Consider the following 21,661-nt stretch of genomic DNA (forward strand, 5'->3'; position numbering starts at 1 on the left):
TAAAACCTTTTAGAAGATAACGTGGTAACATTTTTTCACTTACTGTTTAAACACTACTCAGTGTTCTGACCACAGTGATTTATGTTTAGTAAAAGTCCGTGCCTTTTGACAGTTTTGTGGCAGAGGGGAATTTCTACGTTTTTCAATACTACCTGAATTAACATCGTCAGATTCTTTGCGTTGCTGTTCAGTAATACTTCAAAGCTCAACGACTGTCTTCAAATGCCAAGAGTGCCAGTTTTGTTTGGATTGCATTTTTTTTTTAAATCAGGGAATAATGTGAGGTGTGGACACACGACTTAAAATTACACCCCCTGGTGTTGACATGGAAGCACAACATTTCTCGCAGCATAGAGTCCTAATTATTATTATTGTTATTATTATTTTTATTCTTATTGTTTGTCCTTCCATTTGAGGAGTGCTTTCTTGGTTAGTTCAACAAATTCCATCATGTAGCATGTTTGTATGTATTTTCTTTGGTACAGTGTATGTTTTATTTGTCTGGGAATCTTTTATAATATTACGAATGGAATGACAGGTCTTATTAAGCCACTACAGGAGCCAGATGAATTATCATTGATGTCATTAGCTTTCTTTTGTACTTGTAACAGGATGCATTCAAATGTCCAAATAGAGTCTGTAGCTTGTAGAATACAAACTACATATATTTGTGAAGTGAAATGCTTATTTTATTTCATTTTTCTTCTTTTTTGGCATTATGATGACTGTGATTGGATGCTGGTGCCTTTCAGGTTGAAGCCCTTACTTCTGATGCTACTGTACTGTAATCAGGGACTGTCAATGCAAATCCCATGCTATTGCAATACACATACCTGTGTAATAATTGTTGCTCAAATGTTTTAACATTAAAATTATCTTTTGGTTTTTTTCTTTTTAAGCATTCGCCTCTTTCTTCTTTTTCACATCTCACACTCATAGGTCACACCGTACAGCCATTATTATATATTACCATAAAAAAATTATGAATAATGTTATTATGGATAACAAAGCGCATCAGACGCTGTTTCATTTGCATTTTGTTTATTTGTTGTTTTCATACACTGCACATAACATTGTTAAATACTGTAATGGAAGTGTTTACATTACAAGAAAATCTTTTGTTTTCCTTTTTTTAAAAAAAGAAGAAGAAAAAAACAGTTATCACTTGTGTCTAAATGTAAAAAGAAAAAAAAGCATAACTTCTTAGACAGCAAATGCTCTTCAAATAAACTAATCAAGATGGCATGAACACAGACATCTTTTAAGTTTTTTCTATACTTAAGGCATACTCTAATTGCAAATAAACAGCTAATTTAGAGGAGAGAGGGTCGTAAATGAAGGGCATTAGTGCTCCAAGTCAACGATCCTTGATGTTGCAATAGCAAAACGATTTCCATTCTGTTCAAAACAGAAATCGATGCTGTCTCACTTATTATTTTGGCATTGTAGGTCTATGCATGCATATGCATGTTTGTGTGTGTGAGTTGAGTCATCTTTCTAAGACGTATACCATGAAGCAAATTCAACATAGCCAGGCTATCTTTGTGTTAGTTGGCTTGACAAAACCTAAAACGCCACAACAGTGGCTGTCAGCTGCCTTTGTTAAGTCTGGCTTTCGTTTTTTGCGATCAGCAGTATTTACCATGATGATTTAGTCAGGTGAAAAGACAGCAACCTTTCTAACACTTAAATCTCTGACTTTAAGCTTAAGATAGCCCGTTAGCTCATTAATCTCACTTCGAAGTACACCCCCTCTGGTGTGTGAGCCTGTGTTCACCTAATGATCTGTGGCACTGACACAGAAACGGGAAGGAGGGAGTGTCCGGTGATCATCAGGTTGCTTTGGCCTTGATAACGCAGGGATCAGAGCAAGAAACAATATGTAATCATCCCTTTCTACACAGTTCATTTTCACTGCTCTGCAGGAAACAGTACAATGATAAGGGCTCCCCAAAAAAAGTAAAAAGCAAAATGTGCAAATTGAAAACAATGCAACAACAGTAGTGTGTGATTGCACAAATTAACTGTGGTGCAAAAAGCTACTTGCTCATTATTTACCATTCGATTATTCAGTCAGATGCTCTTCATGCAGTTTGTTCCTCAGCTATTCGATTTCATACATTCACTCCTAAACTCTGTGATGCCACATCTCTCTTTGCCATTTAGGCAGAGAGAGCAGAAGTCTTGAAGGTGGTGTTAATGAGTGCAATGACCTGGCCTGTGCTACATATTAACCCCTTAAGGTACAACAACAATACAGTTTCCTCTGTTTGGAGAATCAGACTTCTACGACACTATCAAATATCTGAGCATCAGCACATTCAATCTTAATGATCCCTCAGGTTAAAAAAGTAAGCATTTAAATAAAAACAAACAAACTAGAAAATAAAAAATATATAAATGCAACTCAGAATTCAGGTAAACAGAACAGCTGAGTCAGTTATGATAATGTTTCTTATTCTTCTGGGAAACTGAAATCACTTTAGAGCATCAAACAAACTTTTCTTTTTTGTCAGCTTTTATCAGTGTGTTATGTTAAATCATGTTGACCAGGAGAAGAGCTCTCAAACACAAGTGCAAGTCCTACCATAGGAGGAAACCATCGCTTTAGTAATCTTTTTATTACATATTGATTAATTTCAAACATGTTCATTCTCCTAGATTTTAAACCAAGGTTTCTATAAGGTAATTTGATTATTTGTTGTTGTCAATATCATCATAGCACTTACGATATTCTAACAAGGTCTCACTGTCGCCACGGTCATGGCGAAGTAAAGTCACAGCAGATAAAGACGGGAGGGCAGGGGAGCTCATGTTGTGTGGAAAAGAGCAGGGGGGCAGAAGGCTGGAAAGGCAGGGTTACTGTATTTGACAGGTGGTAGAGGAGGTTGCCTGGCAGCACATGCAGGTAGGGTTGACTGATTTGGGTGGGATCAGATCCAGGTCCTCGTCGTCAGGGATTTCGTCAAGGCGGTAGCCATCTTTCAGCAGCTGAATGTTCAAATCTTGATTGATTTGCTGAAAAATGAGAGGACAGAGAGAGCGGTCAGTGAGTTACAGCACCATTTACTAACTCTTGGGTTGCAGATCACAGGGCTGCAGAGCTTTTGCAAAACAGGAATGTGCCAAAAGTAATGAAGACCAAACCTGTAACTTTATGTGCTGATTCCCTTCCTGTCACTTACACAACAAATTACTAAAATCTTGTGACTCTAGTGAAAAAATAGTGGTGGACAGGAGTTTACATGCACTCATCATAGGCGTTAAGGTCATGGTAAGAAAGAGCGACCTTTATCCTTTAGATGCAGATGTACAGCTGACTCTTGTCCTGTCGAGGTGGCTCTTCTATGTGGCTGTTTGGTTTGTCTAATGTAGAAGTCTGAGAACTCCTCATTACACTGCATAGTATACACTATGTTGTTTAGTTTGTGTTTGGGAGTGTTGTCCTTGGGACGAACCATGATGATGATGATGATCCTAATTCGAGGAGGCCAATGTTCACATTTTGAACAGAGAAGACAGCTGGTTTGAAAGAGGATAAAAAGATGGCCTCATCTATGTCCACTGTGAACGATCATCTTTGAACAGAGGGGGTGCCTTACGACACCAGCTGTCTGCCACCTACAATCCAGTTTTGAGATCTGTTCCCAGATGCCTTAACACCCACTCGCATCTTGCATCAGGTGATCTCAATGGTTCAAATGATAGGGTGAAGCAAGATCTCACAATCGTTTCACCCAAAACCTCTTCTGATAATGACCCACACCCTTTTCACATCTTGGCTCATGTGATGAGGCACATGATCAATAGTGGGTCAATGACCCTCTTAAGGGACAACTCCCACTCCCACTTCCACAAGCTCCTTAGAGTTCTTTTGGAGTCATTTACATTTCTGGTTTGCATAGTCAACAAATTTTCAAACAGACTGGGGTCGGGGCTTTGGGAATACCACTGCAGAAGCTTAATGTTAACCTGCTTTTCCCACTCCAAATTCAGTTTTGATGTGTTTGGGATCATTGTCTTTTTGGAAAACCCGGTGTGTGTTCAATTTTCAACTGCATAGCTTTTGATTTGTGGTGAGGTTTAAGAATATGGAAGTTGTTCTCCTTCATTATTCCATTCACTTTACAGCAAAACAGCCCTGAAGCATAATGCTATCACTACCGTGCTCAACAGTTGGTAAAGTGTTCTTAGGTTTGAAAGCCTGAATCTACAATCTACAGATCTTCTTCTTCTTAGATTTTCACTGAGTTCTTTGGAAATCTGAGTATTGATCAGTCCAGTGAGTGCTGTTAAACAAAGCCTGTTGAGGATGCCAAATAGAAACTACAATCTGTAGTCAATATATGCTGTATAATCTTTCCAACCCTGAAAAAAAAGTTTACAGAAATACCCTGACATGATGAGTAGATGCAAACTTCTGGTAAGCTCATCTAATCTGTATTTTTATGTATTTATTTTGTTAAACTAGCTGTTTAATGTTTGACAGTCTCAGACAGCTTATTGAGATAGTGTACTTATTCGCTTTACTGCAGAAAATTAGGTGAGAGGATTAGTGCCACTCTCATATGTATAAGAAAAACATAACTCACGTTAGCAGGCAGGTATTTTAATTTATCATAAAGGAGAGACATTTGTGAGAGCAGCTACAGGCTCAGCAGAAAGATAACAAAATCTACACCTCAAATGTTTAATAATTGGCATGTTTTATCTAGTTTTTATGATGTACTGAATGACCCAAACTTTAAAACCATTCTTATATGTGTTCAGGTTATCTAATTCCTCTGAGTCTCCACTGATTACCAGCAAAAGGTCCATTATTTCCTAAAATGTTGAGAATCCCTTTCAGAGTTTCTTTGCAAAAAGTAGGAAAAGGGTGTGTTTGTGTTTTAATGGTAAGTGCGAGTATATCCTCCACCTCATTGTTTGGTCCTTAAAAACACTGCTCAAGGAATCATTTGTGCAAACTGCATGGTTGGGAACATACGAGTTGGAGGAAAGTAAAATTCCAAAGTGCACAGGAGGACAGGCAGGGAAAAGAAAAGAGAAAAATAGATATGTTTATATAAATCAATGGTAAATCAAAATCTGATTGTACTAATACAATAAAACATTAACATTAATTACAAACATTAGGACCGTTTGTGATTTAGACTGGTTAAAAGTTCGAGTGGTAACCATGGAAAAGTGAGATTGGGCACTTTCACAGATGGCTGGAAGCATCATCACTTGGAGCGTGATAACTACTGTTCCTGCTGTGATTTTTTTAAATAACCAAAATAATTCCTTTGTTTGCACAAAAAGTGTGTGGTCATTTTATCTATATGCTGTTCTGTACTCTATCAACAATAAGCACAACAAACAACCTCTGTTGGCCTGCAGTGGAAACAGTAACTGTACTATATGGTTACTTGTTACACCCAGGTTAGCTGGAACTAAGAGAGAAAATAAGTGCCTTTAAAGTATGTAATGTGTATTAGCTATTCATTTCTGACAGCATGTTGGAATTAGGATCTGAGACTGTAAAACTCACCCTACAAAACCCACAAGCTTGGACTCGTCACAGACAGGTTATAAATATGAGGATGCGTCTGCGATTTGCACTTATAGTGGCAGCAGCGTTACAAACAAGATTTGCAAGAGCAGACATGCAGATATCACATTTCATTTGTATCCAGCTTTGTGTCTAATAGACATTTGTCTGCAGATATATCTGCAGTGTAATCACGCGCTTGCAGGGAGAGCACATGCCCACAGAATTGCCACGGATAGTTTTAACACTGGCTTGTAAAAACCCCAACACTTAGCCTCTTAATAATTATGGAAGAAGGGGGGGAAATATGAGAGTAAATACAAATGGGTGGGATGCACAGATATTTGCTTAAGCACAAGCTCTTACCTCGGCTGAAGAGTATCCCGATGAGGAGTATCTAGACATGTCAAAGTCATCGTCACTGAAATAGAAAAACACAGGATACAGTATTAATATCATTAATGTTTGCTTATGTGCTTCTCAGAAAGAAAGATGTTTGTGTGTTCACCTGTCTGTATCTAGGGCCACCAAAGGCTTCTCATCTGGGCTCTGGTCTAAAGACGAATAGCCTTTATTGGGAACTACCAACCTGCATTGAGAGGAAAAGAGATAGAGTTGAGATCAGGCGCAGAGGAGGAAAAAACAGTTTCACAAACTGTGAGAAGTGAGCAAAAACAGGACTGGCAGAGATGTTGAAATAAATGAAAAGTGGGCCTGGAGGCAGCGTCACAGCTGAATCACTGGAACAACAGAAGCATGAAAGCGGTATAATGTCTAACTTCAGACATCTTACAAACCCTACATCAGTACGACTCTTTTTTGCACAGCCATAAAACACTTTTTTTCCCCACACATGGCACATTTAGAAAGAACAAAATAAGCTTAATTCTACATCTGAAATACTGTCACACTTAAGCATCTTTATTTGTATTGTTCCGTGGCTTCACTTCAGGCTGGATCATTGCAGTTTTTACAGTACTCTTATACTTAAAGCTAGTACAGTTACACAATTACACCACATGAATCTCCTTCAACACGTAAATTGCACTGTATGAGGTTTGCTGTGAGAAACTTCTAAGTACTGAGATTTTGTTTATCAATAACAACCAGCCAACAGAAGTCCTTCTCGTAATTTCTCGACTGACCCCACGATGAGACTGCTCGCTTCTTACCGTGTTCTGGCCATGACATTGTTCTTCTTGGGCTGCTGGTTGACTGGACTACCTACAGTGTTGCCGTTCTTCAGCGAGCCCTTCCTAGCCAGCTCTCTCTGTTTCTCTGTGTAAGAAACACAGAAGCAGGCAAAGGCATAAAGGTTGAGCTTTGAACGATACATGATCTGTACAAGAGTGACGGAATAAAGTTTAACTAGTAAACTACAGTCAGGTAAAGTAATACTTGAGTTAAATGTTGCAAATATGCACACATGTTCATGTTTACTTTATTTAGGCACACTTATGAGAATCAGGTGTGACGACCTGATTTAGCTGAATTCTATATTAAGTCAGTCTTTACTTTAAGAAGACTGAGATGGCATTTCTTACTAAGAAGACAAAGTTTTAGTAAGCTCTGCAGCAGAGTAACAGACGTGACTTCAGGGCAGATCAGTTTCTGCTCACTGGAGAGATGTGCTTCAATGATCAGCTGACCAAAGAGTGCTGATTGTTGCTGTGTGAGCTTAGAGGACTGTTAAATTTGTTTAACATATTACAATTCAAAGGCCTAAAAGTAAAATGTATTCAGAAACTTTTCATGTGACATCAAAAACTAGAACCTCCCCCTTTCGGCATCAGCTACAATCTAAAAACATTTGAATGTCAATGCATTTTCTTAACCACTTATAGACTGGGGTTGTAGGCGAGGTTGATGCCTATCTCAGCTGACAATAAGAACAAGAGTACGCCCCGGAGAGTTGCTAGCTCCTCACAGGGCTTATACAAAGAGACAAACAACTCTGCACACTAACACCTTCACCTACTGCCAATTTAGGTTCACCATTTGATCCATGCAGTCACAGGGAGAACCTGCAAACTCCGCACAGAGAGGCCTGGCTCACCAGCATTTTTTAAACCTGACCCTTCTTGCTGTGAGGAATCTGCACTAAATACGTTTTTACATGACATATAGATGTAGATTTTTTTTTTTTTTAATCTCAAGGTCACAAAAGCAAAGTGATGGATTTAACAAACATGCACGCCTAATGAAATCAACATAGTTGCCAAGGTAGTTTTTATAACAATGTTTAATTGGACGCAGGACCAAGAAACTGCGAGAGAGAGCAGATAGTGGTAACGTATACATAACTGTAGCTGTACAGCCTAAAAAAAGAGCTTTGACTAACAGAGCAGCTCACTAATTCTTAGATATTATTGACTCTGAGTAAACATATAGTAGCAAACAGTAAAAAAAAACCTCCTCCTGCTTGCCACTGGACTCTGTCCAAGGTGCTGAAATGAATCTTTAAGAACTGTGGCTTTCTATAAAGACGGCATGAGAGGGGCCAGAGAGGCTGTTATTCCCTGCCTTGAGGACAATCACATTGGGTTTTGGGAACATGCAATTGGCATTTTGTTAAAAATAATAGACTAAAAGATTAGTGGACAGATTCTAAACATAATCAGCAGATTAATGAATAAAGACAATAATCTGTAGCTGCGGCCCTGTTACAGTAGTAACCGCATTAGTTTTTACTTAGCAAGGCATCAAGAATAATTATAGAGGCCAATGTGCCATTAATTAAAATGCCTCAGCACAGCTATACAGTATCTATGCTGGTTCCTTTACGATCTGTGTCTAGAGACTACGCACCATTTTGTGTTTGGCAGTCAATCAAACAACACTCCAACAACTACAGACGGACAGACAGACATTTAGCCTGCAGTTAAAACTGTATCTCTCACCTATTTTCATCTGCAAAGGTGAAGGCTTGTAGTTTATAGTGACAGGCTCCCCCTCTCTGGTGTCTGAGTCAGCCTCTGAAGCTGTGGACGAGGCAGGGTCCTGGACACAAGGAAGTGCAGAGATGTGTTTTACTGAGGCAGCGATGAATAATGAATGTCGTTTTGTAATGCAGAGTAATACCCACCATAGCTAAGCAACGGGAATAAATGGTAATAAACACAGATATGTGATTTGTGCCAGCAGTCTTAAAATAAATGTGCATCTTACAACCAGAGAGCAAAGGTAAGAGGGAGGAAAGGCTTTATAAACAGCAACACATGAGGAACGGTGGGGACTTGTGGTGTGGGGGCACCTGGAGACAGCAGGTCAGGTTGCTTTAGGTCTAGTCTTGTTCCCCAGCGGCACCGGCGGCGGGCAGCAGAGGCCGCCCTGCAGGCTGCAGTAACCCCGGGCCCCGCTACAGGCCACGGAGCGCTCCGTTAAACCGTTTACACTGAGATTTGTATGTGAAGGCGAACCTTTAATGGCACATACAAGCATATACAAGCGATAAGGAGCCCCCCGCTAATCCCGTCAAAGTGACGCAAGTGGCGTCGACACCAGAGTAACTTGCTGCATGGATGCTGAGGATGCAGCAGCAGCAGTGCTGGGATGGGATGCTTGTTTTCGCCAGACATGACGGATGCTGCGCAGCAGACCGGACGCTGTTTGCGTTATGGCGAGCGACAAAAAAAACAAACAACCAAACAAACAAAACACAACAAAGCTTGTTTGTGAGCAAAATCCACGTCCCCTCGTGTATTCCGTCGTCGTTTATTCGATTTCACTCCGTGAAAGCAGCCGGGAAACTTGACGGAGAACGTTCTAATGGCAGCCCACATCAAGCAGCATTACACATGGCAGGTGATGCGTTTGTCGGGGTCTCAGTTTATGAATGGCAAGGCCTCAAACACTACACAAGTATGCGCGGTTGTAATGCTATTTTTAATTAAACAAGGCAAACAGATCATATCGCCGCCGGTCATTTCCAGACTGTTCCAGACTTACCAGCGGCTGCATCTCAGCCTGCATCTCCGCCTCCTGTACAGCACTCGGCACTTGAAATCTGTCTATTTCTTCCATCATTTTGGCAACGCGCCTCTTTCCTCCTTTCTCCTCCAAACTGAACGATGGTAGCGGATCCTTTCGACGAGTTATCGCCGAGATCGTAAGTGATCTCCGATTTCTAACAATATTTGTAGTTTTCCGGTGGAGAACTACATCCCAGCAGGCAGTATGTCGGCGATGGTGTGACCAGTTGGATGACGGTGACTCCACCACCCACTTCCGGGTCTGGCATCCCAAAATAGGGTACGGGGACCCAAGAGGGCCTTCCAAAGAGGGTTAGTATGGTCCCCAACAAAGTGTGCAGTTGGAGGATTATGTGAATGACTCGTTACACAGTATATGAGTATTTCCCCTTTTCTTGTTATTCACTCGATATATGCCATGTATTGGGTTAGTATGGTCCCCAACAAAGTGTGCAGTTGGAGGATTATGTGAATGACTCGTTACACAGTATATGAGTATTTCCCCTTTTCTTGTTATTCACTCGATATATGCCATGTATAGACCTGATCAGGCACAATCTCTAAAGACTTATTTAAGAGTAAATATTAGTACATTTGCTCTTTAATAACTTTAATAACTAATAAATTACTTTAATAATTCTTCTGAATCACTATTTCAGTATTAAAATATTCCAATTTTTTATTTAGTGAATTACTGGCGAACCTACATAAATGAACTAAAATATATATATAAAAAATAATAAGATGTCATCCCTGTTGGACAGCATCTCCCACCCCATGCAGGAGACTCACAGCACTGAGCAGCTCCTTCAGTGGCAGGGTGCAGCACCCACGATGTGGGACAGAGAGATTTCACAGGACTTTCCTTCCAACTGCTGTCAGACTCTACAAGGTGGTCTCTGCAGATGACCACACACATGCAGACAGACACGCGCACACATCCCATACAGAACTGTAACTGTCTCCCTGATGTGCAGTATTACCAAGTGCAATTTTTTCCTACTATAACAGAGCATTTTATTCTATTTTGTACAGTATTTTATTCTATTGTATATAGTATTTACTAGTACTTAAATAGTATTATTATTTATAGTATTTATTCGTGGTGTATAGTATGTTATTTTATTTTATCTTACCCTGTTCTATTGTGTTTTTCTTAACTTTTACTGCTCTTAAACTTGTACTTTCTGCCGTGACCAAAATCAAAAAATTTCCCACGTGTGAGACTAATAAAGTTTTATCTTATCTTATCTTATAAAGTTATAAAATAATGGAAGCACCAATTGTCAGCTTGATGGTTTTGTCAATATAGAGAGAAATCACTGGGAGGTTGTGTCCTATAAAAAACACTGTGTCCCAAATGCAGTGGTTCAAAACTACTAGCTGGCTGCTAAATGTGTTTTTTTCATATACTAAAAAGCAAAAACGTGGCAGAGCACTGCCATTTAAATGGAAGTGGAGTTGGATGGCACTATGAATGGTAAAGAGGTTATCATGTAAGAGGAAAACAAAATCAGAAAGTTATAATAGCTGCCCTGTTGGAGGCGTGTTCATTAACAGAAAAGCAATGATGAGGAGACAACTAGACACTGGTCTCTTGGAGTGTTTTGGATACGTTTCCCTTTCAAAGGTAAAGAAATTACTGGAGCTCTAAAAGAACAAACAAGCAAACAAAAACTATGAACGTATGGGGACAAGTTCTTTGTCTTCATAAAATACAAAAACAACTTTGATATAATGATGAAAAGAGCTGTTTAGAGTGAACTCATGTCTTACATGTCATTATTATTTACCCACTCACTGAGCATGACATGTGCAGATATGAAAGGGAATTCTGTGTACTAAACATTAGCCAAATGCATCACATTTCACTGGATGATGGGTCAGTAATAAACATATAGATACAAGCATAAGCATAAAGAAACAGTCAAAGCTACCAAAGAGCTTTTCATGTTTAAAAAGGTAAAATATGCTTTAAATGACTGCAGCAAACATCTGAATTCATTCTCACTGAGTTGCATTTCACTTACTGGGCACCAGTCTACAGCCAGTGGGACCACAAAATAAGTAAAAAGAAGCATGTCTGTACAAAGCAGATATTTACATCCAGTTACATCCATAAGTGTTTAGACAAAGACTTTTTTCTTTGTGTAATTTTGTCTCTGTACAAGACCACAGTGAATTTTAAATCAAATAATCAATGCATGATTAAAGTGCAGATTTTCTCATTTTTAAAAGGTATTCCACTGAGTGTTTAGGAATTACAGCAGTTTTATACATAGTAAACATGATTGTTTGTGAGTTTCACTGCCTGCAGTTATGTCTACAGTAACTGAAAAGAATGTGCTATTGAAATAAGATCAGGTCATTGGGCTGGCTGTTGTATCATATTTCTTTGCCTTGAGGAACTCTTGTGTTTGCAGTATGCTTTAGCTCATTATCTATTAACCCAACCCTGGTTTCTAAATCCTTTGTATTTCTATTCATGTGAATGTCTCACAGATCTCACCTCCTTGGGAGTGTTTCTGACTTGGTTAGATGTTGTAAAGGGGTTTTTCTTAACCAAGCAAAGAATTTGCAAGGTCTGTGGTCTTTCAGACCTTTTGGTGTTGCTGAGTATTTCTTCTTTTGAAGATAGCAGATTGTTTTTGCTGTCTCTCTTATAGATTTATTTGGTTTAGTCAGTCACGATGGCCTCTTTCACTTGCACTGACATCTTTTTGGACTTCATGTTAAGAGTTCAAGTGAAAAGTTCAGTACTTGGAATCTACTCTGGATCTTTTCATAAACGTCTTGTCTGTAAATTGTTCCAAGTGCTTCTGAGCCTTTAATGCATAAAAAGGGCTTTAGTTCCTAAACACTTAATGCAATACTTTTGTTGAATCCCCGTACTTAAAGCTAAAAGTCTTCACTTCAATTATATATTGATTTAAAATCCACTGTGGCCATGTATGGAGGCAAAATTTAAAAAACTGCACACTGTACATATAATTATGCAAATATCCGAGAAAACCTCACAGTAATAGAATTTCACAAAACAAAAACCAGTGAAATTTAACAAATCAGAATTAATCAAGTACAACTCTGAGGTATTCTGCTACTTCACTTAAATACTTTCACTCCAGGCTTCTTGAAACACAAATATAATGAAATTTTAAAGTAGTCTGTAGAGGTAATAGACTTAATAAGTTATTACCATAACAAATTATCTTGTTAGGGACTGCTACTTTTGGCGCTTTAAATGCGTTAATTAAAAAACACATATTAAACAGAATCCAAATGCCGAGCCTTTAATGGGGAGTCATTTTTACATATGACTGCTGCATATTTAATTTGTGGATTAAGGTCTCGTCTATGTGGAACTAACTACAGCTTGAAAATTTAAAACTGTTATTTTGGGTCTCTAAACTGCCAAACTTCTGTCCTTTAAAAACCCAGGCAACAATAAAATAAAATAAATAAGCTTTGTATTTTTAATTAGTGTTCTTCCTCCTTGCCTGAATGACAACACATTTTGGCAATAGAAAGAGCATCACACAACTTTAAATAGCCTTCGCTGAATGAAACAATCAAATCGCCTTCGTGGAGCCCATGAATTATAAATTCTTAGGAAAATAACCTCTGGATAATGATGGCTTGCCAGCAGACCATGCCACTCGTTCTCAGTAAAAGTCACTGACACGTCTGACTGCATATTGTCCTTACCTGGAAATACCAGCAGAGAGCAGCAATAGTATGCTCTGCTGCACAGTAATAGAGAAGGATCGTTGCAGCAATCAGCCACTGTACAGTCAAAAGGGGAAGGAAGCCCACATTAAAGGTTGAGCCAGCAGGTGGCAGTCTATATCTACAGAAGACAGGGCCACAGGATACATGGAGGATGAATGACAATGAGATGTGTGCAGGGTCAAGTGGGTTGTAGCATTTTATTCTGATAAATCCAAGCGTTTTGAGGTCCTTCCCAGCTAATCTGCTTATCTGTGTGGCTTTCTTAGTTTGAACAGTATAAGATGCGATTAATTCCTGAGGCACACAATGAAAAAGGAATAATTGAAAATTAATGAAAGGATAAAAAAATGTATATATATGTATATATATGATTCTTATTTTTCTTCTTGCCCTTCTGTTCCTCTTGAGCTCACACACACTCACCTTTGTTCCATTGTGTTTGCCGTTTCTTGCATACTGATGCTATGCCCATCAACACCATTATATGAGGTTGTTTCACGCTATAATTAGACCTCTTTTGACAGAGTAAACATTCCTATTGACTAAATTGAACTAAATTGCTACCATTTCAATGTCAGAGCTGCACAGTTGTCAAAGTCTATTTAATGGTTGTATGTCTCTGTGCATTTAATGGTGTTGAGTGACTTTATCAGGGTCCTGGCATGAAGTTCTGATTAGGTGTGATTAGGAGTTTGTCATGAATTATTCATGCGCAAGAACAGTAATACAACACACACGCATGCACATCCACACCCGCACTGCTCACTTTACGGCATGGATTCATACTTTCAGCCACCTGAAAGGCTTTATTTGAAGCTGCTAAATTAAATGATAGATTACATAAGATTCTGAGATCTAAAAGAAACCCCACAAAATTTTCGGCCATGCAGCATCCAAATTATAGATTAACATTTGATCCTTTGGCGATTGCTCTGCAGCACACAGAGAGACACGCATTTAGACATAGCCACTAGCAATGACTCAGTGTGGCCTGATGTGGGTTATGCAACCCCTCCAGCAGTGCAGATGGAGTTGCAGATTACTGGTCCCTCATATATTTATTAGTAATCTCTCTGTCTCTGATATTTGCAGCTATCATTATGTAACACCATGTTGAGTTCAGTGACCCTCTTCCATCTCAGCTACCACTGGAAGATGGAGGGAATTTGCTGCTGTGTGATGCAGCATGGTGAGAGTAATGCAGAGTTCAGTGGCTATCTTCAATCTCAACTCGATGAACTCACAGTAAGCACCAAATCTGAGATTAATGAAGCAGTGTAAGGATGACAGTCAGGAGATGGATGACTGGATGGAGGGTTAGTGAATGCCTTTGTTTATTGATAATAAGCATCGTCAGTTATAGTAGTGAACGCCTTAAATGGTCTTGAAGAGAAAATCACATTTAAAAACATCAGTGCAGTGGTTCAGACACTGTGTGAGTCAGACTGTGCTGACCTTCATCATCCAAGCAGCTCACTGTGGGGTAGATCGCTGGATCTTTTCTGGCCAGTTTGCCGAACTTTGGCATTCGTCTCGTTAGATGGGAAACAAATAAGGGAAAGCCTGCCAAAGAGACAGCGATAGAGAGGGAAACTGGCAGGCAGATAAATAGGAGTGAAGCAGATAAACACTGCACAGATGATGAGCGGCTTCAAATCATCAGCCCATCTGCCTCACATGTGCTATAAACCAATGTATTTACACATGTGCACACATGTAATCGCAGCTTTTGTCTCTCAAGCATGCACACACTAATCTGACATTTAGTTAATATATAGAGAGATTTTTAATCTTTTCTCAGAAGATCTGACAAATGCATGACTCTTTTTAATCTTGTTAGTTCTTCGACTTTAAAGAGCCACAAAAACAAAGGAAATCAGCAAAAATCAGTGTTCTCCTTTTATGTTGCATTTAAGATATAAAAGCACTATGACTTATAATTATTCCAGTCGAAATTCAGCATCCAGTTTTACATATGTAACAAAAAGAATCCAATTAAAAAGTACTCAGTATGGCATACAGGAAGAATGAACTACATTACTGATACAAAGGATCCGCTAACGTCTTTGTTTAATGCTGAAAATGGAAAAGGTGGACTGGCTCCTGATTATTTTATATATAGTTGGCTTAATCTACAACAATTTAGCCTATTAAATTTTCTCATGTCTGTTTGTTATTTCTTTAGTTTACGGTGGAGCAGAAGTTTCTAAATATTGCACATAGCATGAGTACAGTATTTTGGTAAGGCAACATAGTTTTTTTTTCTACTCGTGCCCTTTAGTGTGCTGAAGCCATACGGAGAAAAATAATGACCGAAATATAAGAAACACCATATAATGATGTTAACTGTCACTCAAAGAAAAATGTATCCGTAGTAAGCACTCACAAGTTCCCCAACCCCACAACCGTTATAATGATGCTGGATTGTGGTTACAAGATAAGAATTACACACTTGTAGTTCACTAACAACAGGATGTGGGTCACTGCTGAGGTCAGTGTGTTCCACATTGATTACTTCAGTGCAGGAGGTTGAAGTCAGTTGTTATTTTAATTCAAGCACTAATGTTTAAATAATTTGGAGGGGAAATGATGGTGATACACACTGAAAGGGCATAGCAACACTGATTGCAGACCACATTAGTTAGAAACAAGAGTAAATGAGTTTATTGTTGATACAAAATAGACCATCAAGATTGCATGGCACGGAGGACAATAGCATTAATCTGTAAGGCAGCAACAAATGATTATTTTCAAGATCAGCTATTCTTTTGAATGTTTTTTGAGTGATCGTTTAGTTCATTATAAATAAAAGAAAAAGAAGAAAAGAAGCATATTCAGTGCCAAAGATAACTTCATGTCATTGTGTGGCAAAAATAAAACAAAGCTGCTTAATTCACAATGATGCTGAATGATACTGCGATTGCTTTTTTGTCCATCTCTCATTTTCCTTAAGTACCTATCCAGCAGGGATTGCTGGAGCCTATCTCAGCTGTCATAGGGAATCAGGGTGCACCCTGGACAGGTCACCAGTTTATCATAGGGTCAACACAAAGTAATAGTCATTCCTGCTCACATTCACACCTTTGGAAAACGTAGAATGAACCTAATTTGGGTGTATTTGGAAGCCAAGGGAAGCTGTGGTTCAGGGTTCAATGACATGAAATATAAAAACCTTCACATATAAGAAGCTGCATTATAATTTGGATTTATATGATTCAGAAATATTCCAGAATTTAGCCACTAATCAATCCAGCAGGTGTAGCAGTATCAGCATTATCATTGTACAAGTATCCCCATTAAATTAAGTAGAACACAAAATGTGTACAATACATGTATTATTAAGTTAACCTGAGATCCTGTTTTCAAAACTACAAAATAAAAGCATTAAAACACAGAGCCCTCTCAGTAGTTGAAACAATATCTATTGCATGCATACATATATGCATACGTTTTGTCATTTTGCCAGTCAGTCTGTTGGCTCTTATCTCTCTTCCATCCTCAACATAATCTTTATATCACACAGTTAACAGCTGGAGAACATTCACTACAATAAACACACTGCTCACTCCTGTTCTGTAAGTCGTGTCATTTCCGATGATGGCTGCTCATAAACATCTTATTCAGTCTTTGGAGAAACCCACAGAATGAAAGCGAGGCACACCAGGACACGAGTAACGCATTTTACTGTTACATTTAATCCCGTGGGAGTTGGATCAGTGGAAGCAGAGACTTGTGTGTCAAACAGGGAGACTATCAAACAGGGCCCTCGAGCTTTCTTTTCTGTCAACAACACATCAAAGGATCCCCTTTCCTATCCTACCCTTGCACTTCATCAATCCCCACCAAATATAAACCAAACTTTATCTCTGTCTGTCTTGACTGACACACTTCCTCCAGCTACACCTTTCTTCTTTCTGCCTCGTTTGGGTTTTTAGTGTCTACCTGTCGTGTTTCTGCCGCTCTGTTGCTGGCATCATTAGTGTGCAGCTATGGGGAAAAAAAAATCCCAGCTGCTGTTGCTTTTTCTCTTTACCACTAAAAATTTGATTTTATGTCTTTGTGCCTCTCGACCAACCTTGTCACCTCAGTTCCTCTCTTCCAGTTAACTTTGCTGTTTGTCCTCCAAATCCACTCTGTGGCTTCAAATGGAGGGTTGAAAAGGAACAGAGCAGAGGAGGAGATCATGGTGTATCTGTGCCGAGCAAAACCAAACTGACTGACAGATGGACAGTCCCCGCGACGCACAGCAGAGATAAGAGGATTGGGCCCGGTTGTTGTTGTTGGTCTTGCCACAACTCTTAATGCAGTTAGCTTACTCTGAGCTTCACTCACTGGCACAGTCAAGATGCAGAGACGTAAACAGTCATCTATGTAACACAAAAGGAGATACCGAGGGAATGTAACGGCATGCATATATGATGTCCAGCTCCATTAGTGTTCATATCTATGGGTCTCGATTAGGCTGCAGTCAGCATATACCTCTGTTCATCCTTCTTCTGCTCCAGCTTTGCTGCGAAAGCAGGCACTTTCTCTTGGTGTGAAGGTACCTTGCAGGCCTTGTAGAGGATGACAAAGAGGATGACAATGAGAAAGCCTACCACCGAGTTGCAAACAATGGCCACGATGCTCCATATAGACAGGCCATTTCTCAGTTCATGCTCCATGGTAGGTGGGACAGTGGTCTCCAAGATCCTGGTGGTCAGCCTGAGGTCTGCTAGATACCCCAGCTCCACAGATTATCCCTGAAAAGAAAGAAAATGCATAACTTGAACACGGTGAATCCATATTTCATGCACTTTTGCCAGTACACACACAAGCTGTGACACACTTGGCTACAGTTAACCTGCCTATCATATGAGCATGCTGCTTCCATGAACGAGGTCAGCTCAGTAAAGATTATTTCCTCTGACAACTTAGTCTGTAGGCCAAGGTGCTTCATCCATGCAGGTGTTATATATGGAACAACCTACATATGTATCAAACGGGCTTTTTTCTATGTTGAAAGTGTTATTTCAGTGTTAAATAAGGGACCTTACAGAATATTTTCATAAAGCTACACAGTGGAGTATTATTATTTCTTAGTGCTACTAATGTGAAGGAAAAGTGTCAGACAGATGCAGAGAAAAAGCATTCTAGGACCACTGTTAAATTTGAATAATCAGTGTGTAACAGGAGGGCATTACGGGACAAGAAACTCTCTCTGTGTGTCACAACATCCTTTTTTATCAGTTTCCTTTATACTGGCAGAGAGCAAAGAGGTTATTAAGCTGATAAAGAAGGTGCGGGTAAGCACTTTTTCTTGCTGAATTATTGTGGATGAGTTTTAGCATTGATGTGTTTTCAGGAAGAATATGTGGGAATATAGTTGCCAGTTTTGTGGCTGATATTAAATGGGTCACTGAGGTGTACTGGTGTGTGTGTGAGAGAGACTGACAGAGTGAAAGGGGGGAAAGAGAAGCCAGTTCAAGCATGAGATGGAGGGTGTGAATATTTTCCCTCTCAGAGTTTAACAGATAAAAACTTGAGCTCATCTCCCCACTTCTATACCTCTCTCCCTTCCCTCTAATGCATTTCTAATGAGACCACATATTTCCTCTTCTCCCCAACTGAGGGCAATACCACAACAGTCCAAGCCTACTGTTGAGAACTCATTTCAAAGTTATCCTTCCCTTTATAGGCATTTTATGACCAAGCCAAATAAAGACGGATAGCTACAAGATACAGTAGATGACAGTGATACATTTGATCTTCTTTCCAACACACAAAGCTGGTTTCTCTTTGCACCAGATGGGTCCCTCTCAGGATGCTGGTGGGGCTACTGTGGGGAAAATTATCCTCATAATGACTAACTGGGACAACTGTCAATAAAACTGCCCGCACAGTTTTTCAGGATATTTCCAAAACAACCCGAGGAAGTGTTTCTTTTTTCCCACAACAGTCACACTAAATGTGACTATTGGGTTTACATTTCCAATTAGAGCAAAAGCGAGGAATTTGTAGGTTATTAGATGGCAGTAGAATGTGATGGGGAAGAGTCTGCATGTGTCTACTAGAGAGGGGAGTGTGAGCAATATATTAGATCAGAGCACTGCATGCTTATATTAATTTCAGACAATCACTGGTGCATATAACAAGAGGAGTCATGTTGTTATTCATTATCACTAATATAACACATTTTCATAACTCATACTTCCCAGAGAAGGTAATTGTGGTCCATGTCTTACTAAATACAAGGGTAATTTGTTCTCATTAGAAAGATGAATACATTTTAACAGCAATGCTGGAAGAAAGCAAAGGCATTCAAAAATAAAAGAAGTATATCCCAAAGTATTGACAGGCCGTGACCTTCAGGTCCTTAAATGGCACTGCAATGCAAAGAGCCATCAGTCGGCTTTAGAAACACTTCTAAACAACACAAATTGTTGCTGCATCCTTACATGAAAGTTCAAACTTTGCGACATGAAAAGAAAAAAAACATAAATAAATCCTCTGGTCCGGCCAATCAAAACTTTAGAATTCTTGAAAAAATGCACATCGAGCTCCAAGCTGATGATGCGATAAATCACTCAGCTCACTTTCATCATACAGCTCAAAAGCCAAAGATTGTGAAGCGATGAGGCTGCATTAGTGCACATGGTTTGGGTAACTTGGCCATCTGTAAGCCCCATTCACTTTTAAATGCACAGCTTTTGGAGCAGCACATTTTGCCATTCAAGCAGGGGGGTTTCTTGGGGAAGCGTTGCTTATTTCAGCAAGACAATCCCAAACCACATTCTGCATGTTGTACAGCAGGAGATAAGCTCTACTGCCCAAGAGTCTTGGTGCTAAGCTAGCCTTCCTATATTTCCCCACCAGTCAACGACTGAAAAAGTCTGAGGTTTTATCAAGGTAAAATACGTCAATTGAAGCACCTAACTGTTAAGTATTTGGTATCCAATATCAATCAAGAATGGGAAAACATTTGTCTTTCAAAACTGATCTCTTAGGCTTTCCAGTTCTTACAGAAGAGGTGATGCAACACACTGATAAACATGGCAATAACAACTTTTAAATTCTTTTTGAAAAAAAAAAAAAAAGGACTCTGCGCTCCAGGCTGAAGAGGAAAAAGGACCATGGCCTATTCCACCAGAGGCATATTTACCAATCCAATGGGCCAGCTTGTTTAAAACAGATATTGCATCATCAAATTCAAAATGGTCACATGTTTTTCGGACAGCCTTAATATTTAGAATGTTAAAAATCTAATGTTATTTTAATGTATTTTTTAAAAAATGAAATAGGACTCGAGAAAACATATGTATTTTAAGTGTAACATACACGCGCACAATCAATATAAAGATAACTATAGTATGCAATGTCTCTGCGCTCTGTGACTGTAGCAGAAAAGAGTTAAGATTGAAGTCTGAAACCAGAGTAATGCAACAGTTCAATAGAGCCTCCAGGTTGTGTGTACTCTGTGAATGTTGTCACATACAGGCCTTTTGCGGCAAAATGCAAATAATCGGATGTAAATGTATGAAAATACGGCATGTTTACAACATCAAACAAGAGGACAGTGTAGGCACGAACAAAAACAAACACAGACACCACATGGAAAACAGAAGATTACTTATGCATAATGCATCACCTGGCAGCAGACTAGCCGAATGAGCGACCCCCCCAACCTCGTATCCTGTGACTGAAGTTCCTCAAACAAAAACATTTAATACAGCAGCCTACCTGACACTCCAATCGGAAGCTTTGGGTCCACGCATTTGTTGTCTTGGCGCGCACCCCAAGAGCAAAACGGATTATAAGGAATGACTTCCAAATCTTCAGCAAGTTCACCACGACGTTTCTAAAAAAAAAAAGAAAAAAGGGGGAACTTTTGTCCCGAAGTAGGTCACCAAACTGCGAGCCTGGGGGGCGTAGTTCAGCAGCAACCGCCGTTGGCCTGGTCACTAGCGGACTTTCAGACTTGTAATCAAGTCGGTTAGTGACTGACTGCTGACAGGCGCAGGGCGACAGAACGGAGATGCTTCTGTCATTGTGGCTGCTCATCATCCCCGCCTGCCCCTCCCCTTTCCTCCCCTCCCTCAGCCTGTTACTACAGACTATTTATAAAAACGCTCCTGGAACATCCCATCAAGGGCTTTCCCCCCGTCACAACGGTGAAGATCGAGTGTGTGCACAGTGCAAGAGGTTCAGCCCAAACAATCAGTGAGAGGATAGTGCAATAAAAGAGATCTGGTCTGGATGAAAGGACAGAACTTTGATCTAGCTGCTGGAACTTTGCAAAGAAGTTAGGACAGTTTGAAAGAATCTTTTGACACAATCTGAGAGTGTTGTTAAAAATATGCTTTAGTTATAGAGATACACAATAAAGCTGCAGCTATATTCTAATATTAATGTTTTTTACTGTATATGGATTAGGAGTAGTTGGTTAACT

The 21,661-nt window shown here is 39.5% G+C and overlaps 1 protein-coding gene and 1 long non-coding RNA gene across 2 annotated transcripts; both read right to left on the bottom strand.

Annotated features, from left to right (window-relative positions):
• Positions 1 to 299: 299 nt before the first annotated feature.
• On the bottom strand, positions 300 to 9,764 carry fam219ab (family with sequence similarity 219 member Ab). Its single transcript, XM_003452679.5, has 6 exons — positions 9,482 to 9,764; positions 8,434 to 8,533; positions 6,706 to 6,811; positions 6,042 to 6,122; positions 5,900 to 5,954; positions 300 to 3,018 (listed from the first exon to the last, which is right to left on the bottom strand). Exons 1-6 carry the CDS (start codon positions 9,557 to 9,559, stop codon positions 2,860 to 2,862), a joined length of 579 nt encoding a protein of 192 aa, XP_003452727.1. The 5' UTR covers positions 9,560 to 9,764; the 3' UTR covers positions 300 to 2,859.
• A 6,043-nt stretch (positions 9,765 to 15,807) lies between these two features.
• Positions 15,808 to 21,299, bottom strand: LOC112841871 (uncharacterized). The gene is made up of 2 exons (XR_003213289.1): positions 20,953 to 21,299; positions 15,808 to 17,975 (listed from the first exon to the last, which is right to left on the bottom strand). It is a non-coding gene; the product is annotated as an uncharacterized LOC112841871 (long non-coding RNA).
• Between the last annotated feature and the right edge of the window lie 362 nt (positions 21,300 to 21,661).

Source organism: Oreochromis niloticus, linkage group LG12 (genome assembly GCF_001858045.2).
Source record: "Oreochromis niloticus isolate F11D_XX linkage group LG12, O_niloticus_UMD_NMBU, whole genome shotgun sequence".
NCBI lineage: Eukaryota > Metazoa > Chordata > Actinopteri > Cichliformes > Cichlidae > Oreochromis > Oreochromis niloticus.